Here is an 18,471-nt window from a genome sequence, read left to right as displayed (position 1 = left end):
TGGTCAAAATAAAGGGTTTTGGTGAAATTTGACAAAAACAGCTGGATTTCAACCAATTTAAGGACCAGGAAAGATAGAGCGTAGGCGTCGACAAACTTAATATTCAAATAAAACATGTGAAAATGTCTTCACAAACATTATATTAAAAGATCTTTGTTGTCGACGTATGCGCTCTATGTTTCCTGTTTAATAATCTATGGAAAATTTACCCATTTTCATTGATTTTTTCGTGAAAAATCAATATGAGTACAACTTGTGACGTCATAATGAAACGCAAAAACATAAAATTTTCAACAAAATGGCTTATTTCCTATGTAGTCACTGTATAAGCTATAATTTATTGTGATATTGGTCAATAAATCCGAATTTGAAATTGACGCTAAAAATGGGGGCCATTTTAGGACCTTACCGAACATACTCCTTTATATCTGTTATTGTTCATGTATAATTGTTATCCTCTTGTAGCATCATGCGTGTGTCTAAGTTGTAATAAATTGTCTTGTCTTATCTTCTCTTGTCAAGTTATTCATCGGAATTTTTCTTATTTCATCGGAATTTAGATTATACAAAAACTCCACAGCATTTCGTGGTTTCCCTTATTTGGTGTTTTAGGGCAAAGAAAGTATTAATATCTATGTCATTTTGTTTCTGGTGGAAAGTTGTCTCATTAAAAATAACATTCCTATTTGCATATTAACACATAAAAACAATGTCATTCCGTGAATCAAACTTCTTCGCGCAGAAATATAAGCAGATGTTTAAAAATAAAACAACGTCAAACTGTCAGCAAACGAACGACAAAAACCATCAAAATTTAAGGGCAATAATTGGTAAGTGTCCAAACAACATATCATGCTTTGAATCTCTCGCTTCTAAAAAGTTGAAACTAAATTTTAAAGAAACAATCATAGATCTATCATTAACACTCAATTTTCAAATATCAAAATAACGGGAAACATTTAAGAAATTGACGATGTTTTAGACATGGAAAAGGCACATGAACATAAGGCGGGTACATTTTCATATCACAGCCCTACCTCCTTTTGGAAATTAATCATCAGAATGACAAAACGGAAGCAAATCTTTTTTCTATAAAACTATGTTATAATTGAAAACAAAAATCACAAAGTGAACAGCAAATTAATCTAATGATAATAAATCATGCGTACTATAGAATTACTATTGTTGGTAATTCAATTTGAGAAAGGAAGTTAGGATGCAACGATCACAGATTAGTTGCAATAGACAAGTTGTGTGACTCGTGTTTATATGATTATTGTTTTAATCTATATTTCTTCAATTAACTAGAATTCTACGTTTATTGTTAAGGAACCCTAAAATAGAACAGATCAAAGTGTAAATGTTCACCTAATCAAGACTTCATAAACAGAGTTTTCCTGACATAAAAAGTGTTTAGGATGAAGAAAAAACTTAATTTACAACAATATTAGGTTTCATAACGTGTAAGAATTAGATTTCACTTGCTATCAACTCTAGTTATCTATTTCAATACAATTTCAAAATTCAGTGTATGTAAAGTGCGGATCCTAAAATATCATTTTCACTGTATATGCCAGAAATTTTTTATGTAGAATGGTAAATAAACAGACGACTTTTTTTATTTTTGAAGAAAATGAAGAAAATTAGTTAAAAAGTATATGTTAAGAAACACATAATACTAATAAAACAAAGTAAGAGATGCGAACGTGGTTTTTTCGCGCATAAATCCAAATAGCTGTGAAATATATACCAAAATAGGTGAATATTTAGGACATTTCACGAACAGATTCATGCAGGTGTTTCATAACTAACAGGTAAGATGTTGTTGCAGAAAAAATATTCATTTCAACACAATTATTAAATTTGTATAACGTAGAATAGGTTTTGTCATTCAGTTTCTTCATATTTAACTGAATTCCACTATGATGCTTTCTTTATGCGAGTCATGTTTACTGTCGAATAATGATACTATTCTTTGATTTTCACTGTAGAGCGATTCATTAGTATTGTATATGCGGCGCATTTTCACTGAATGATATATATATTTTTTTTATCTATTACAGATCATTACAGCGTATTTTTTTAAGCATGTAAAGCAAGACTTTAGTTAGCGTGCTTGCTTTGGGGTTTTTTGTACAATCATTATGATAACACCCAATTTAATTCAAATATAATAATTATATAAATACAGGTTAAACTATGCCGATACATATTGTTTAAAGATGTCAATCTTATTTACAAAGTTTGTATAAACAATTATAAAAACTAAGCAATCAAGTCAACCAAAGTTTTGCTTTACATGCATTAGGAAATTAGCTGTAAAGCCTTAATTTAGCCGACTTGCTCAAACAATAGACAAAGTAAGAGACGGATTTGATAAAATTTAACTTACGGAGAAAAGTTTGGTTTTAAAACACTCTAAATAAATTCAATAGAAATAACATTTATTTCAAATGTATTCCATTTTTAAAATTTTTTATGAATCGTATAGGGATCTTTATCCTTGTTTTTTTTTTTTTTTTTTTTTTTTTATCTATTTCCATATCCTTGTTTTTTTTTATCCATTTCCATGACACTTCACCTACGTACATCTTGATAAAGATTAAATCGTTGGTTTTCCCGTTTAAAAGGTTTTACACCGGGCCCTTTATAACTGCTGTTCGGTGTGAGCCAAGACTCCATGTTGAAGACCGTATTTTGACGTATAAAGGTATACTTTTATAAATTGTGACTCGTTTTGAGAGTTGTCTCATTGTCACATATGACATCTTATTTATCTGTGGCTCAACCCGAAACGAGACGGGATAAAAAGGGATAAAAACACACTTTTTTAATATATTTATAATGGGCTTAATATGAGTCAGAAAAGAGTAGGAATAATGGGTCGCGTTGGGGTATAAGCGTGACGCGGAATTGCCGATTTTTTTGTAAGCGTAACACGTGATAGTCAAATGATTGTGTCGTGAAAATGAGAAATAAAGTATAGCGGGACACGGAAAATTTAAAAAAAATGAGAACTGCATAGTATAAGCGGGATACGGGAATCTGATAAAGCAGTAAGCGGGATCAGGGATCAGACCCCCCCCAATGAGACCCCAGAATAAGATATTTTTTTATCTTCATCCTATTGTTACAGTCATGCCTTCAATAACAAATGTATCCCATGTATGCATTTTTATAGACAAAAGACCTTATGGATATTTGGGGTTCTTTGACATGCTGAATCTAACCTTGTATCCAGTTTGGGGATTTTTACCAAGTTACCGAAATAGCCCACATAGAGGTCCAAAGGTTTTAAGATCAACAAACATGAATTGTAGCATGCATGTTGTGTACATTACCCAAATGTGCATTGTTTGACCTCTGTGGTAGTATCCACTCGCGGATCTAGAAATTTTTATAAGTAGGGGTCCAATGACTACCTAAGAGGGGGCCCGCTCCAGTGATTCCATATAAAAGTAACCAAATGTTTTCTCAAAAAGGGGGCAACCCCCTGTCCCCCTTAATCCTCCTCTGGTATCGGGCTGTTCATTACGGATATTTTTTTTTGTATCAAGGGTGCTCTACTTCACGTACCAATGCAAACAAAAAAGTTCGCCCACACCTTACATTTCATGTTTTAATGACTGTGGATAATTTATGTCACATACCGTTTCACCTTATACAGTTAAAATCATGCAAGCAACAATCGAGTCAAGAACATTTGTTCTACCAAAACTGTCTTTTTCAGAATATGGAAATTGAAGCAGTTGAGGGTACAACTGGGGAGAGTTAATCTTTTATAAGCTTTTCTGTCACCATTGCGTTTCAAGATGCATATTTCTCTGTTCGCAAGTGTATTTATTGCGTGGAAGATAACGTCCTCAAATGTACTCGTCTCTATTTTACACAGACTGTACTTAAACTCCGCAATATCAATCTTTGACTTCAAAAAAATACAGAAATATCTTTTAATTTTTTTTTTAAATCAAGGAAAAACGTAATTTGAAGAATACAATATGACATTTTGAGAAGCGTTTTTGTTACAAGTTTGAAAAGCTATATATTTGGTAAAGGATGAATGAGGAGTTTGTATTTCAATTTGAAAATACATTTATTATAAATTCTAAAGTCATCAACTAAGTTTTTTCATTTGTTTCAAGTGCATTTATCACATAATTCTACAATAAAAATTCCTCGCATCTTCGAAAATTCCACATCAGAAATGACTGCACTAACAGTGATAATTCATCGCATCTATAGTTAAAATGGATCGCTTTCAAAAATCGATATGCTATATTATGTTGCTTTTATAACACTTATTTGAACTTTAATGCTATGTTTGTACATAATAAAGACATATCACAATGAAAATATGTAAAAACTTTCCTTCAAATCAATTAATTTGGTATTTTCAAAACGTAAACAAATACAGTTTTCCCATGATCCTTTATTCTACAATAGACTTACCCGCATATGACAGTGAAAATGAACTAGCTGGATTCGCACTTTATATACACTGAAATTGGTCTATTAGTGTTTGTTCATATGATTATTGTTTTAATCTATATTTCTTCAATTAACTAGAATTCTACGTTTATTGTTAAGGAATCCTAAAATAGAACAGATTAAAGTGTACATGTTCACCTAATCCAGACTTCATAAACAGAGTTTTCCTGACATAAAAAGTGTTTAGGATGAAGAAAAAACTTAATTAACAACAATATTAGGTTTCATAACGTGTAAGAATTAGATTTCACTTGCTATCAATTCTAGTTATCTATTTCAATACATTTTCAAAATTGGTCTATTAGTTTTTGTTCATTCAAAATTGGATACAAAGTTTAAACATTAGTAAACACATCTGTCTTTTATTCACCATTGCTACCATCGTATGTTATTGCGATTATAACCGGTACCGTATCGCATTTTTCGCAATAATAAAAAGAAACATTGCAAAATTTCTGAATTTACAGTAGTAATCAAAACTAACATTTAATGTCCTCAATGTTTATTGTTGTTCTGGTAAATAATATAGAACTGTGCTGTAGGTGGATACTCAATACCTGAAAACTGAAATCATACAATAATTTAAAATCGCATTTTGAAATCTTTGATATGAATAAAACAGGATTTTTCTCAATACGTAAAAATTCAAATCGTGTTTTATTTTAAAATGACAAAATCACAATAATTTCTGAATTTACAGTATATAAGGTTTAACAGATTCACATGGCGTTACTAACGAGATTACCCTAGATTGTTCTGACATCTGACAGTCTCTTTTTAGACTTGGTAGAATGATGTGTGATCCCCACAAGTCACAAAAAAAGCCGTCGGACTTCACATTATTCTAGGACTAATGAAGAGGATGCAGAAAAATTAGCATTGCATAAAATTATCTTTTCCCTAACGACTTTGATTTGAGCATCCGGTTGCTTTCCTTGTTAAGTCGATGCTATACTTTCACTTTTACCTAGACATGTCTTTTCCTTATTGATTAATAAGATTTTAACATTTGTAAACTACTGTCGCACAAATATATATCAAGGTAAGAAAGGGAAAATGTAGGAGATAAAAGGGTGCGAGATATATAATAAAAGACTTGTAACATTTTCAGAAAAAGATATTCTAACTTTTGCATGCTCAAATAAATAATGACTTCATCAACAGAGGTGTCCTCTTTAAGCAAAAACTCATAAAACAAAGGTGAAATCCTCGTTAAGCAAGTTTTACGGTCACCTTCACGAATAAATTGACGTATTACGATGTGTATATGTCTCAAGTCAAGAAACATATCTTCACAGTCTGAAAATTATGCTTGCAAATTTATCGACAACATTCTATACCTTATTGTGTTAAGATTCGTATGGCAGGTAATGTACACATAACAGAAGACTCTACCGGTTTCGCTCATCGTAAAAACAAAATAATCCCTAAGTTATAATTTCACATTAGATTTACGAAATTTGATCATCGGTTAACAACGAATGACTGTTATTTGGCACACCGGTACTACTCTCAAATTGTACGTTCATTTCTATTGCAGTTTGGTCGAATGATAAATTGGTAAGGTTTTTTTCTCAAAAATTCTTCTGATAAAGTTTTTTTGTAAGCTATTTTCTTTTCGCAGTTTATCATGTCTTACCCACTCTCCTACACACTTGAACGTTATCAACCCGAATAACAAATTAACATAAAAGTCATTTAATACAAATTTTGATTATTGCACTGAGTAGTATTTTTGGAATTACTGTTCACTTACTTTGTGGAGATTGCTATTATTGTTTGACATCACTGAATAGCATACAGCAAACTTAACACAACACACAACATATCAAGGTACAAACTCTGTGTTCAAATCAGAAATCAATTATTATGGTTGCCGGGTTCTCTAGATTCTCATTTTTACCTGTTTTTATAATCAATAGAAACATAGCCCGTGTTACAATTCTAAAAAGTTTTTTTTAATATATATCTGTCATTCTAGCTTTGAAAACATACAAAGATTACGGCTTCAAAACAGACGTCTTGTGTTTTGCTGAAATATATGATTAATTAATTACCAGATTTCCTAAAATGCTATTTTCTACTTTTAATATCTGACAAAAATATAGAAATAGAGAATGTATACTGTTAGTCTATTTTAAGCATACGCACATTTTGATAGTTTGTTTATGTTTTAATTTGGTGAAAACAGTGCATATATGAAAATACGTACAAAGACATCATATATATTATGCACCTGTTGATATTTCACGACAACCCTATTCATAAGGGTATTACAAATAGTTTGAAAATAAAATAGTAAGAAGTAACATACAAAATAATGCTCAGATTGATCAAAAAACGAGTCTGAACATTTTGCTAAAAACTTAAAATTCATGATTTTTCAATTCATATTTATTAATTACTGTCACGTTATCCTGACGTCTGAATCATGACCATACACACCTTGTTCGACGATAAGAAAGTGCAGGTCATATATTTTTACGTTCTGGCTATAGTAAAAGAGGGACGAAAGATACCAGAGGGACAGTCAAACTTATAAATCGAAAATAAACTGACAACGCCATGGCTAAAAATGAAAAAGACAAACAGACAAACAATAGTACATAACATAGAAAACTAAAGAATAAGCAACACGAACCCCACCAAATACTAGGGGTGATATCAGGTGCTCCAAAAGGGTAAGCAGATCCTGCTCCATATGTGGCACCCGTCGTGTTGCTCATGTTTTATTAAATCCGGTAAATAGTCTAATTCGGTAGGTCACATTCATGAAAGTGAATGGGATTATAGTTACGACGTAAGGAACATATCCGATATCATCTGTGAAACAGATAACAGTTGTTCCAATTATGAATGTCATTTTATATTCGGATAATTATATTGCATGAAAAGAGCATTTCAATTATCAGTACAGATTTTAAAAAAATAAAACCATTAAATATCTTTAAATTGAAAATAGGATATGCTCTCTTCACAAAGCCTGGCAGTATTCTTTCATAGGTATTAGCGTAAAATAGTTCTGGTATTTTAAATCTACGCATTTCGTAAACGATTGAAAACCCTTCCAGTTAGGAAGTAAAATACTCAAAAATACGTTCATTAGAAAATATGTTGTCAGCCAGTAAACAATTAATAGTTGTAACGCAGCAATTTCTGCAAGCTCATAACAAAAGCCATGAACTAATTTTCAACAGTTTGGTGCAATAACATGAAAAAAGTCAAGCACCAATTGTCCACTTTTCGCTATGTAATTACTCATTACAATACTATTATTACTTCCACTTTATAATATGGAATTGAACTGTTGACACTGGTTTTCAAGTGAACTTTCTTTGTGGTGCTACAGAGGTGTAAGATTATGTTTGTTTTGAGTGCCTCTTTGTGACTTTTAGACGAGACGAATAACACAATAAAACTCAAGTGCGTGTGGATATATTAGGCAATGAATTAGAATCATAACATAAACCTTCGTTTCTATTATCAGATTTCAGATTTCAGATTTATTAGAAAACAATCAGACATATTTACATGTGTAACATTAGTAATAGGTATTCCCTCTCACTCTGCTCAGCTCATAAAATTGCCTATCACGGATATGTGACGTCAAATACGTTAACCCAGCCGAAATAACTTTGATGCGGACTTATTACCGACATAATTATAATTGAATCTACGTTGATAAATTTGACCTGGTGAAACGACGAAAAACACTTGTTTCTATCACGCACAATACACAATATACGCTCATTCGACGAAATCTTCATATTTGGACTTAAAGCTGATATTTTGAAATATTCAATATTCAGACCACATGATAATCGTTACTTATCAAAGGCAAATTACAATTATTAGTGAGACGTAACGATCTGCACACTATGTATCAACTATAAAATTCAGGTCGCGTTGTTGTTTTCATAAACACTTCAATGCATATACTAAGGTCTACTAAAGACAACTTATATACAAGAATTTAACAATTATATCCAAAAAGAAAAATGGTAATAACCGTTTATCTAGTTATTTTCATTTTTATAGCACTGGGTTGGTCCCACTGAGTGTGGTCTATTAGTTCCCGAGTTTATCATTGTCTCAGTAGTCCGTTTTCAGAATTGACATGTTTTAAAAGAGAAGCGTTTCCTGAATTGTCCGATTTTAAATTTCGAAATTTTGAAATAAAACTAAGGTTGCACCTTCATCAAGCAAAGCTGAAATTTTGCTATTGTTTTTGGATCCTTTTTTGTCATATAGCGTTTTTCGTTGTTGTGAATTAGTTATAGTTTCAGTTTAGTATTTTATACTCTTTTATTTGCTTAACGTTTTACCGCCATTTTACGTAACAATAAGCCCGCAACGTCGTCACTTGACGACGTCTCTGTGTATATCTTGGACTCTAGTAAAGCATACGAAACATTGAAGACGCTTTTGTGTTTACTCGCCTTTATTATTGATACGTCCAAAACATTGGTGCCGTGACAAAAACAGAAGAATACGAATTTAAAAGATGAGTACCGCGAAGATGAAGACCAGACGAGCTGGACATCGGGGAGTTCTTACAAAGTTACTGAAGAAAGTGGAACCGAGTTCCGAGGAACTTTTGCAGGAATATGACGTTAGTGAACTTTCAACCATTCGAGGACTTATTGTGAAGAAGCAGGAAACGATCGATCAACTGAACGAGAAGATTGTGGAGGAACTATCGGAAGAGGAAGTGAGCGAAGAAATAGAGGAAGCCGACAGATACACATATGACATAGAAATGAGTGTAACTAAACTTTCAAAAATCATTAAGGAATCGGAAATCACAGTCAAACAGTCAAGTAAGTCATTGCTAAACCCAAATGCACACGAGTTTATTAATTACACAAATCATCAAGAAAGTCAGCCACAACCCAGTTTCATGCACGCAAATACATCAGCGTCCGTTTTTTCAAACTCCAGCATGTACCACAAACTTCCCAAATTAAATTTACCAACGTTCGGTGGGAATATGTTAGAATGGCAACCCTTTTGGGATTCGTTTAGTGCTGCCGTACACGATAACCTGTCTTTAAACGATGTACAGAAATTTAATTACTTGAAATCTCAACTGTTCGGAGAAGCCACCCAATGCATAGCAGGTCTACAAATAACTAACACAAATTACGGACAAGCATTACATGTACTGAAACAAAGATTCGGTCAACCACATAAGATAGTACAGACATACATGCAGAGTTTAATCAGCCTTCCTAGTCCAACGTCAAATATTACACATTTGAAAAAATTCTACGACAGTATGGAAAACTACATCCGTGGCCTTGAAAGTATAGGGGAGTCTCACGAGTCGTTCGGAAGCCTTTTAGTGCCCATAATATTAAATAAATTACCTGGGAATATACGAGAAACCATGGTACGTGCCCACGGAGGCGACCACTGGAACTTGCCGTCGTTACGGCAAGCTATTCAACATGAGATAACGATTAAGGAAGCGGGTCAGTCGGTAAACGGTGATGATATAGAGCCAAATTACACACCCACATCAGCATTCTTTACGGGTACAAATCGCAACTACGCAAATCATAAATGGAAAAGAGACATAACCAAGAAGCCGTGCATCTTTTGCCAAGGAGTTCACGCCCCATTAGCTTGTAAAACTGTTACGGAAATTGAAGCTCGAAAACGCATTGTTAAGGAGAAACAGGCATGTTACAATTGCTTAGGAAATCACAGAGTTGCAGATTGCAAATCCGATAAAACTTGTAAAAATTGTAATAAACGACACCATACCAGTATTTGTTCAAAGAATGAATCACACCTGTATACCAAGTCTAAAGATAGCAGTACATCAAAACCAGATACCGATGCCGCAGTCGCAAGTATGCATTCATCCACATCATCAGTTAGATCGCAGGTATTGTTGAAAACCGCGATAGCGCCTATCACGTATGACAAGACACATTTTAACACCGCCAATATACTATTCGACGAAGGAGCCCAGCGAAGCTTTATCACTCAAGAGATGGCCGATTTATTGAACCTGAGACCACATAGGAAAGAAGCGATAACGATATCCGGTTTCGGTGAATCCAACAAGAAGGTTAGAAATTTACAAGTTGCTTCTATTTATATAAAAGGTCTAACGAATACGCTTATCCCTATTGAAGTTCTTATAGTACCACAGATTGCTTATCCAATACATACTTACGCAAGGAACCAGTCGAGCTTTCAGCATTTAAATGGATTGAAGTTAGCCCACCCAGCTTTACAGGACGAGGATTTTGAGATATCAGTCTTAGTTGGCGCCGATTATTATTGGGATATAGTTGGAGACAGAGTAATTAGAGGTTCCGGACCAACCGCTGTACAGTCCAAAGTTGGATACTTGCTATCAGGACCTATACAATTGAACACTAACAGTAATAATCAATCAACGTCATCGATTATGAACATTTTGATCCCACACAGACTAGAAGAATGTGAAATACATAAATTTTGGGAAATCGAATCCATAGGAACAGAAACAGACAGCGAAGTGAAAGCGAAAACGGACTTACAAGAAATGACCACTTACCAAGAGAATAACATTCATTTGAAAGACAATAGGTACATCGCCAAGTTTCCATGGAAACCAGAACATCCGGAGTTGCCTAGCAACGAGATGATCGCCAGAAAGAGAGCATACAACGTGATAAACCGACTTGCTAAAGAACCAGAGATGCTTAAGATATACGGTAACATTATCAACGACCAAGAAAATCGAGGTTTTATAGAGAAGGTTGAGACCCCGGATGAGACTACTAATCGAGTACACTATATTCCGCACCACCCAGTGAAAAAAGATTCATCGACTACACCGATACGTATAGTATATGATTGCAGTTGTCGTCAAGATTCAGAATCACCCAGCTTAAATGATTGCCTTTCTTCTACACCGCCGCAGCTTAATAAGCTAACAGATATACTTACAAGATTCCGCTACGGGAAATACGCCTTAACAACTGATATTGAGAAAGCATTCCTCCAGATTGGACTAGACGAAGAAGACCGCGATTCCACCCGATTTTTCTGGCTTAGAGACCCAAGCAACCCCAAGAGTGAACTTGAGACTTACAGATTCAAGGTAATTTTATTCGGAGCGACATGTTCGCCATTTATTCTAAACGCTACATTATTGAAACATTTGTCAACGGTTACAAGTGCTACAGCTGAGATACTCAAGCGAGATTTGTATGTAGACAACGTACTTACAAGTGTTAATACGGAAGAAGCCGCCTTAAATTTCTTTGAAGAATCTAGAGAACTCATGACAAATGCAGGATTCAATTTGAGAACATGGAAGTCAAATAGCAATCAACTTAGCAACGAAGCTACAAAGGCAAACGTACTTGATAAGGATAGCGAGACGAAAATTCTTGGAATGCGTTGGGATGCGAAGTCAGACATATTGACTTTTGCGAAACTAAATGAAGGTCGTATAGATATTGACAATTCACAAGCGACAAAGAGAGAAATATTGAGTAAATCATCGTCCATTTACGACCCACTCGGAATTCTTGGACCAGTGACTGTAAGAGCTAAGCTACTGGTACAAACATTATGGAAAGAAGGATACGATTGGGACCAGGTGTTACCTAGTAACATAGTTAAATCATGGTGTGAAATTTTAGATGACACCCGAAATGTAACGGTTAATACGAAAATCGCACGACATTATTTCAACGATCAAAATGAGAACGAAAGCAACGAGAAAATAACATTACATGTCTTTGTTGATGCCAGCCAACGCGCTTATGGAGCCAGTGCCTACTTATGTAAAGGAAACACTTCTTCTCTAGTAATTGCAAAAAACCGGATCGCTCCGCTCGCCAAAATGACATTACCAAAGCTAGAATTGATGGCTGCAGTAATAGGAGCTCGAATGGCTAAAAACCTCACGAAAACCCTAAAACCACAACGCACAGTACTATGGAGTGACAGTCAGATCGTTTTGCACTGGATTTCGTCTTTAAAATCATTTGGAAGATTTGTTCAGAATCGTGTGCTTGAAATTAAAGAAACGACACAAAACTACGACTGGAAATACGTACCAACAGAATCAAATCCAGCCGACCTTCAAACTCGAGGAATATCATCAACACAATTCAAGGAGTCGACTTTGTGGATGCAAGGACCGTCATGGATATCGGATGAGAACAGTTGGCCTACATGGACCCCACAAGTTAAACAAGAGACTCTTTTGTTAACGACAACAGATGACAACGAAAAGATGAATCCGTGTGTATTAAATGGAATTTCGAAAATAATCGATATATCAAGATTCTCGTCATTGAAGAAGTTACTACGAGTTACATGCTACGTGTTTAAATTTGTGAATCTATGTAAAAGTAAGCGACCGTATAACTTGAGGAAATATGCTAGACACGGAAAAGATATTACGAAAGATGAAATCGACCACGCAACTCGTACATGGATTATAGATATTCAGAATGAAAAATTCAGTAGTGAAAAGGAGCAACTCACAAACCCGTCACATGACAAGAATCTACCGTTAGTAAGACAATTGCGCTTGTTCATAGATACAGAAGGTGTCATTCGATGCGCCGGGCGCATACACAATTCACAGTTAGACGACTCCGCGAAGTTTCCAGTGTTACTACCGAAGAAAAATCAATTTACGGACTTAATTATATTGAACGCGCACCTGCAGATGTTACATTCAGGAGCTGGACAGACAATAACGCAAATCCGCCAATCATATTGGATACCTTCCATTAGACAGTGCGTAAACCACATCGTACAAAAATGTGTAAAGTGCCGAAAAGTGACAGGAAAAGCGTTTCCACAGCAAATTTCACCTCCGCTTCCGAAAGATAGAGTCACCGATACGATTCCGTTTACGACAACTGGTGTTGATTTCGCTGGACCACTCTTCGTTAAGGAAAATGGACTTATGAAGAAATCGTATATTTGTCTATTCACATGTGCGTGTATTCGTGCCGTACACCTAGAACTAGTTACGGATATGACAATCGAGTCATTCAAATTAGCGTTTAGACGATTTGTTAGTAGGAGAGGAATTCCCAGTACTGTGTATTCCGACAATGCACCAACCTTTGTTTCCGCTTCACATGATATTCCGAAGGAAATGAACATTCAGATTAATTGGAAATTTATTCCGAAAGCAGCACCGTGGTATGGTGGATGGTGGGAGAGACTAGTTGGAATTACGAAAACGACATTGAAAAAAGTGCTCGGGAAATCTCAAGTAAATTCTGACGTATTACGAACAACTTTGATAGAAATTGAACGTGTAATCAACGATCGTCCGATTACATATGTGTCGTCCGACATCCGAGATCCAGAGCCGCTAACGCCGTCACATCTACTGCAGGGAAGAAGATTATCACAAGAGAACAATTCTTATTCAGAGGACAATAATTTAAATTTAGATTTCACAGAAGCAAACAAACGTTTTAATCATAAAGTAACTTTGATTGAACACTTTGCAAAACGATGGAGAATGGAATACCTCACCGGATTAAGAGAATTTCATCGCGTCGCCGGAGACCAAAGCGCACATGTGAAAATCGGTTCCGTCGTACAAATCATGGACAATTCACCGAGAATGATGTGGAAACTAGCAGTAATAGAAGATTTGATCACCGGGAAAGATGGAGCAGTGAGAGCAGTCAAACTTCGTACATCAAATGGACTGATTACAACAAGACCAATTGTGAAACTGGTGCCATTGGAAATATGAACTTTAATTGTTTTTTCAATACCCTTTTTTATGAACAATACATGAACAGTAATTGCATTTTGTGGCCCCCAGAATGTTGTGAATTAGTTATAGTTTCAGTTTAGTATTTTATACTCTTTTATTTGCTTAACGTTTTACCGCCATTTTACGTAACAATAAGCCCGCAACGTCGTCACTTGACGACGTCTCTGTGTATATCTTGGACTCTAGTAAAGCATACGAAACATTGAAGACGCTTTTGTGTTTACTCGCCTTTATTATTGATACGTCCAAAACATTCGTGTTTCAGTTCCTGTACAGCCTTGACCTTCACATATTCAGTGTGTTCCTGGTGACGGTAAATCAAGAAAAATTGCCTCGAACGCTTAAAATCTACAAAGTGTTATTTTCCTTTATTTGCAACTCTCTCAAAGATTGACATTTTGGTTGAGTCGTTTTGAAACTCTATAAATGTTATTCATATTTTGCTACATCGACTCTCGGTACAAATTTTCCCAATGAAGGTTATTCTAGAAATACGAATCAATGGCAATACTTTTACCCTTTTTAAAAATTGAAGAAAAAAAAATGAAAATCAAATTATAGTTGCACCAAATCAATTGCAAACTTTCTGTTTACATTGAATATAAATTCATTTCATTGATATGTAGAGAAAAGTGTCGAACAACTTTAAAGATCTACATAGGTTATTACATAAGTATATTCCAAAAATATCACTAAGTGTTAAAGCTGTGTCGGATTCATTTCGGTAATGTATTTAACTTGCTTAACTTCTGGCCTTGCACTTCCTCGAAGAAGTAAGAGAAATAGTTAATGAATATTATGGTAAGAGAAATACTTCATGTGTCTTATGATAAGAGCAATACTTAAAGAAGTTTGCAAAATTTACACCAATCACATAGTAATCAGAAATTCCAAAGAGTACCATTAATTATGCAATTTTAAGCACGTAAACATTTTTTGAATTCATCTTCTAGTAGTCCTTAGTTTTTGGTTCTGTCTTTCTTTCTAAACTTGTATTAATATAACAACTTATTTGAAAGTACAGTTTATAAATTATGAACTTTTATATAACCTAACACTCCATTGCTCTAATAATAGCTAGTTGGTGATGTTTTTGCTGCTCTTTTTATGTATCTATTTGAATATTTTTCTAATTGTCGAAATAAACAATTTTAGTTTTGAAGTACTGAGGTAGTTGTGATTTTTCAATAGATAACCATATGATACACTCTCCAAATACATTTGTCAAATTTCTCTTATCACGTATCATATCATATATTGGAATACTGGCTGGATCTATTCTTCATAAATTAAATAAAAATGTATTCGAAATAGACTTATTTTATATTGTGTCTTATCTCAAAAGTCTTAAGCAAGTTAATACTCTTCATAATAAAATGAACATGTATTTAATATATATTATGATTAAGGAAGAGCTCAATGGGCTATGTCAGTAAAATATGGAACAAAATATTCGCACGTTGTACTCGGAAAGTAGAAAGAATAATTCATTTGAATGTTACAAATGTTAACATATTATTGAACTTCAGTCCTAAATAAAGTTCAAAATCTGTATAGAATGTACAAACAATGTATTCAAACCTGATTTGTTATTCCAATAGCAAAAATGCAATGGTGTTGGCAGATAAATGTTAGTTCAAATGATGTGAAATGAAAATAGGGTCATCGCCATCGCCTTCGTCTTCTTTTCGTGTGTGTGTGTGGAAAACATCAGTCAAATTGGTAGGTTTTTTTTTAACTGCTAGTAGTCTGTTGTTATTTGTGTATTATTGTCATTTTATTTATGTTCTTTTGTTACATCTTCTGACATCGGACTCGGACTTCTCTTGAACTGAATTTTAATGTGCGTATTGTTATGCGTTTACTTTTCTACATTGGCTAGAGGTATAGGGGGAGGGTTGAATTCTCATAAACATGTTTAACCCCGCCGTAATTTTGCGCCTGTCCCAAGTCAGGAGCCTCTGGCCGTTGTGAGTCTTGTATGATTTTTAATTTTAGTTTCTTGTGTATAATTCGGAGTTTAGTATGACGCCCATTATCACTGTACTAGTATACATATTTTTAAGGGGCCAGCTAAAGGACGCCTACGGTTGCGGGAGTTTCTCGACTGTCGTCTGTTCTATGGTCGGGTTGTTGTCGCTTTGACACATTCCCCATTTCCTTTCTCAATTTTATTTCAAATAACACACAACGTCGAAATGAGTGCAACGTTGTTGTGTTGTACAACAATAATAAAACAGAAAACGACTGGTCGATTAATAAAAAATGATGACACTTTGATTATTTTATATCAATTAAAGAGAAAAGTGTGTTATAAGAACATTTCAATTAAAACAAATGTTATTAAATCAATTAAAGAAACGTTTTCATCAACTGTACACCGATTTTGCAATTCCCTTCCATGGGCTAGCCAATCATCTTGCTTTGTCAAAGTGAACATAAAATAAACAAAACAAAAAGGCATGCATTTGTAACCAATATAAGAGAGAGTATCCAAGGGAATGTAGCCCTTTTTTAATAATCTAGCTGAGACAGATCAATAAATACTAGTTATAAAGAGTTTCTAAAAGATAGAAATAAGCTTTAAGGTAAATATTTCTATTTCAAAAGAAGAATTAATATTGATATACCTTCAATAGAATGATTTAGTTGATTACTATATTATGTATTTGTCTAGATCAGATTGTATTTTATACCCGTGATGTATTAAGCAGGTAATACATTGTCTGCGGCATATCAATTGAAGACAGTTATGCAATAAACTGTGCGTACTTCTTGCATGCTTCCTATACAAGGATTGTTCTTTAAAACATTTGTCCAAAATGCAAATGAAGTCATCATGCAAATAAAAATATTGTCTTTTTATGCGTATTGTTATGCGTGTAATTTTCTACATTGGGTAGAGGTATAGGGGGAGGGTTGAGATCTCATAAACAGTTTAAACCCGCCGCATTTTTGCGCCTGTTCCAAGTCAGGATCCTCTGGGCTTTGTTAGTCTTGTATTATTTTTAATTTTAGTTTCTTGTGTACAGTTTGGAGTTTAGAATGGCGTTCATAATCACTGAACTAGTATATATATTTGTTTAGGGGCCAGCTGAAGGACGCCTCCGGGTGCGGGAATTTCTCGCTGCATTGAAGACATGTTGGTGACCTTCTGTTGTTGTCTGGTCGGGTTGTTGTCTCTTTGATACATTCCCCATTTCCATTCTCAATTTTATCCGTAAATGATGTTATTCAGTTGTATAATGTACAATTTTAAGGTAGCTTAATAATCGCCAAATATTTGTATACCACTGAATGATACATCTACTTTGTGTAACAAACAGGCGCCCTTTTTAATCTACTCAACAAATGTACCTTACATTATTAATTAAGGACCTCGTGATCAATCAAGGTTGTTGTCAGCTTGACATCGTTAATACGAAGGTGGTACTGACCAAAATGGTATGATTAGTAAGACTTTATATCCATTTTATCGGGTAATTGTTATTGTGTCGCACTTTTTTTTAATACAGAAAATATATGTGGGCGATAGCATTATGTAAAATTTAATGATACACCAGGTAAAATAGTATTCAATTACATGTGAATTTTTTACTACCATTTCCAATAGCTTTAATAATATTTTTTAAGTTGTTGCAAACGTTGTTTATCATCTAACAGTGTTCTCGCTGTAGCAGAATCGTTCTTACCTTTGTTATGAAAAGTCTTGACAAAATTCGGACCACGATAAAATTATTTCAGAGTTCCCGATTTTTACAAACAATGCAAAAAGATCATACGTTTCAGCCCAACACTCTGTTTGGTCTTATATTCTAATCTGATTTAGAACATTTTTGCTTATTTTTTCTAAAGCTATGGATTTCAGTCAGAATGGATAACTTTATAACGATAATAATACTTGATCTTTGTAGCGAGGTGAAATTTTCTATATAAGCTGCACAACATCAATCAATATATAAGATTTTTTTGTTTTAAGTTACCATCTATCATATGAGACATGTGTATAGGGCCGACCAATGTTTAAGATACTTGAAACATCTAGCAAATAACTGAATGATTATCCTTATTATATAAAACTCGAGTTCAAGTTTGAATACATGATCATATATTGCTCTGAACATGTTTGACATTGAACTTCACCGTAGTAGTTAAATTTAGTAACAACTGTTGATACGTTGAAAGCTAAATCCCTTGATGTCAATTCTAGTATTATT

General features: G+C 34.2%; 1 protein-coding gene across 1 annotated transcript; it reads left to right on the top strand.

The window, feature by feature from the left end:
- The first annotated feature begins 9,007 nt into the window (after positions 1–9,007).
- LOC139521400 (uncharacterized) lies at positions 9,008–14,230 on the top strand. Its single transcript, XM_071314878.1, has one exon. It carries the CDS (start codon positions 9,008–9,010, stop codon positions 14,228–14,230), a length of 5,223 nt encoding a protein of 1,740 aa, XP_071170979.1.
- The last annotated feature ends 4,241 nt before the right edge of the window (positions 14,231–18,471 follow it).

Source organism: Mytilus edulis, chromosome 4, assembly GCF_963676685.1.
Source record: "Mytilus edulis chromosome 4, xbMytEdul2.2, whole genome shotgun sequence".
Classification (NCBI taxonomy): Eukaryota; Metazoa; Mollusca; class Bivalvia; order Mytilida; family Mytilidae; genus Mytilus; species Mytilus edulis.
Note: the sequence above shows the minus strand (reverse complement) of the source record. Positions and strands in the feature narration are given on the sequence as shown.

Excerpts from the sequence above, each read along its gene's own strand:
- LOC139521400 (XM_071314878.1), top strand. The coding sequence starts at position 9,008 with ATGAAGACCAGACGAGCTGGACATCGGGGAGTTCTTACAAAGTTACTG.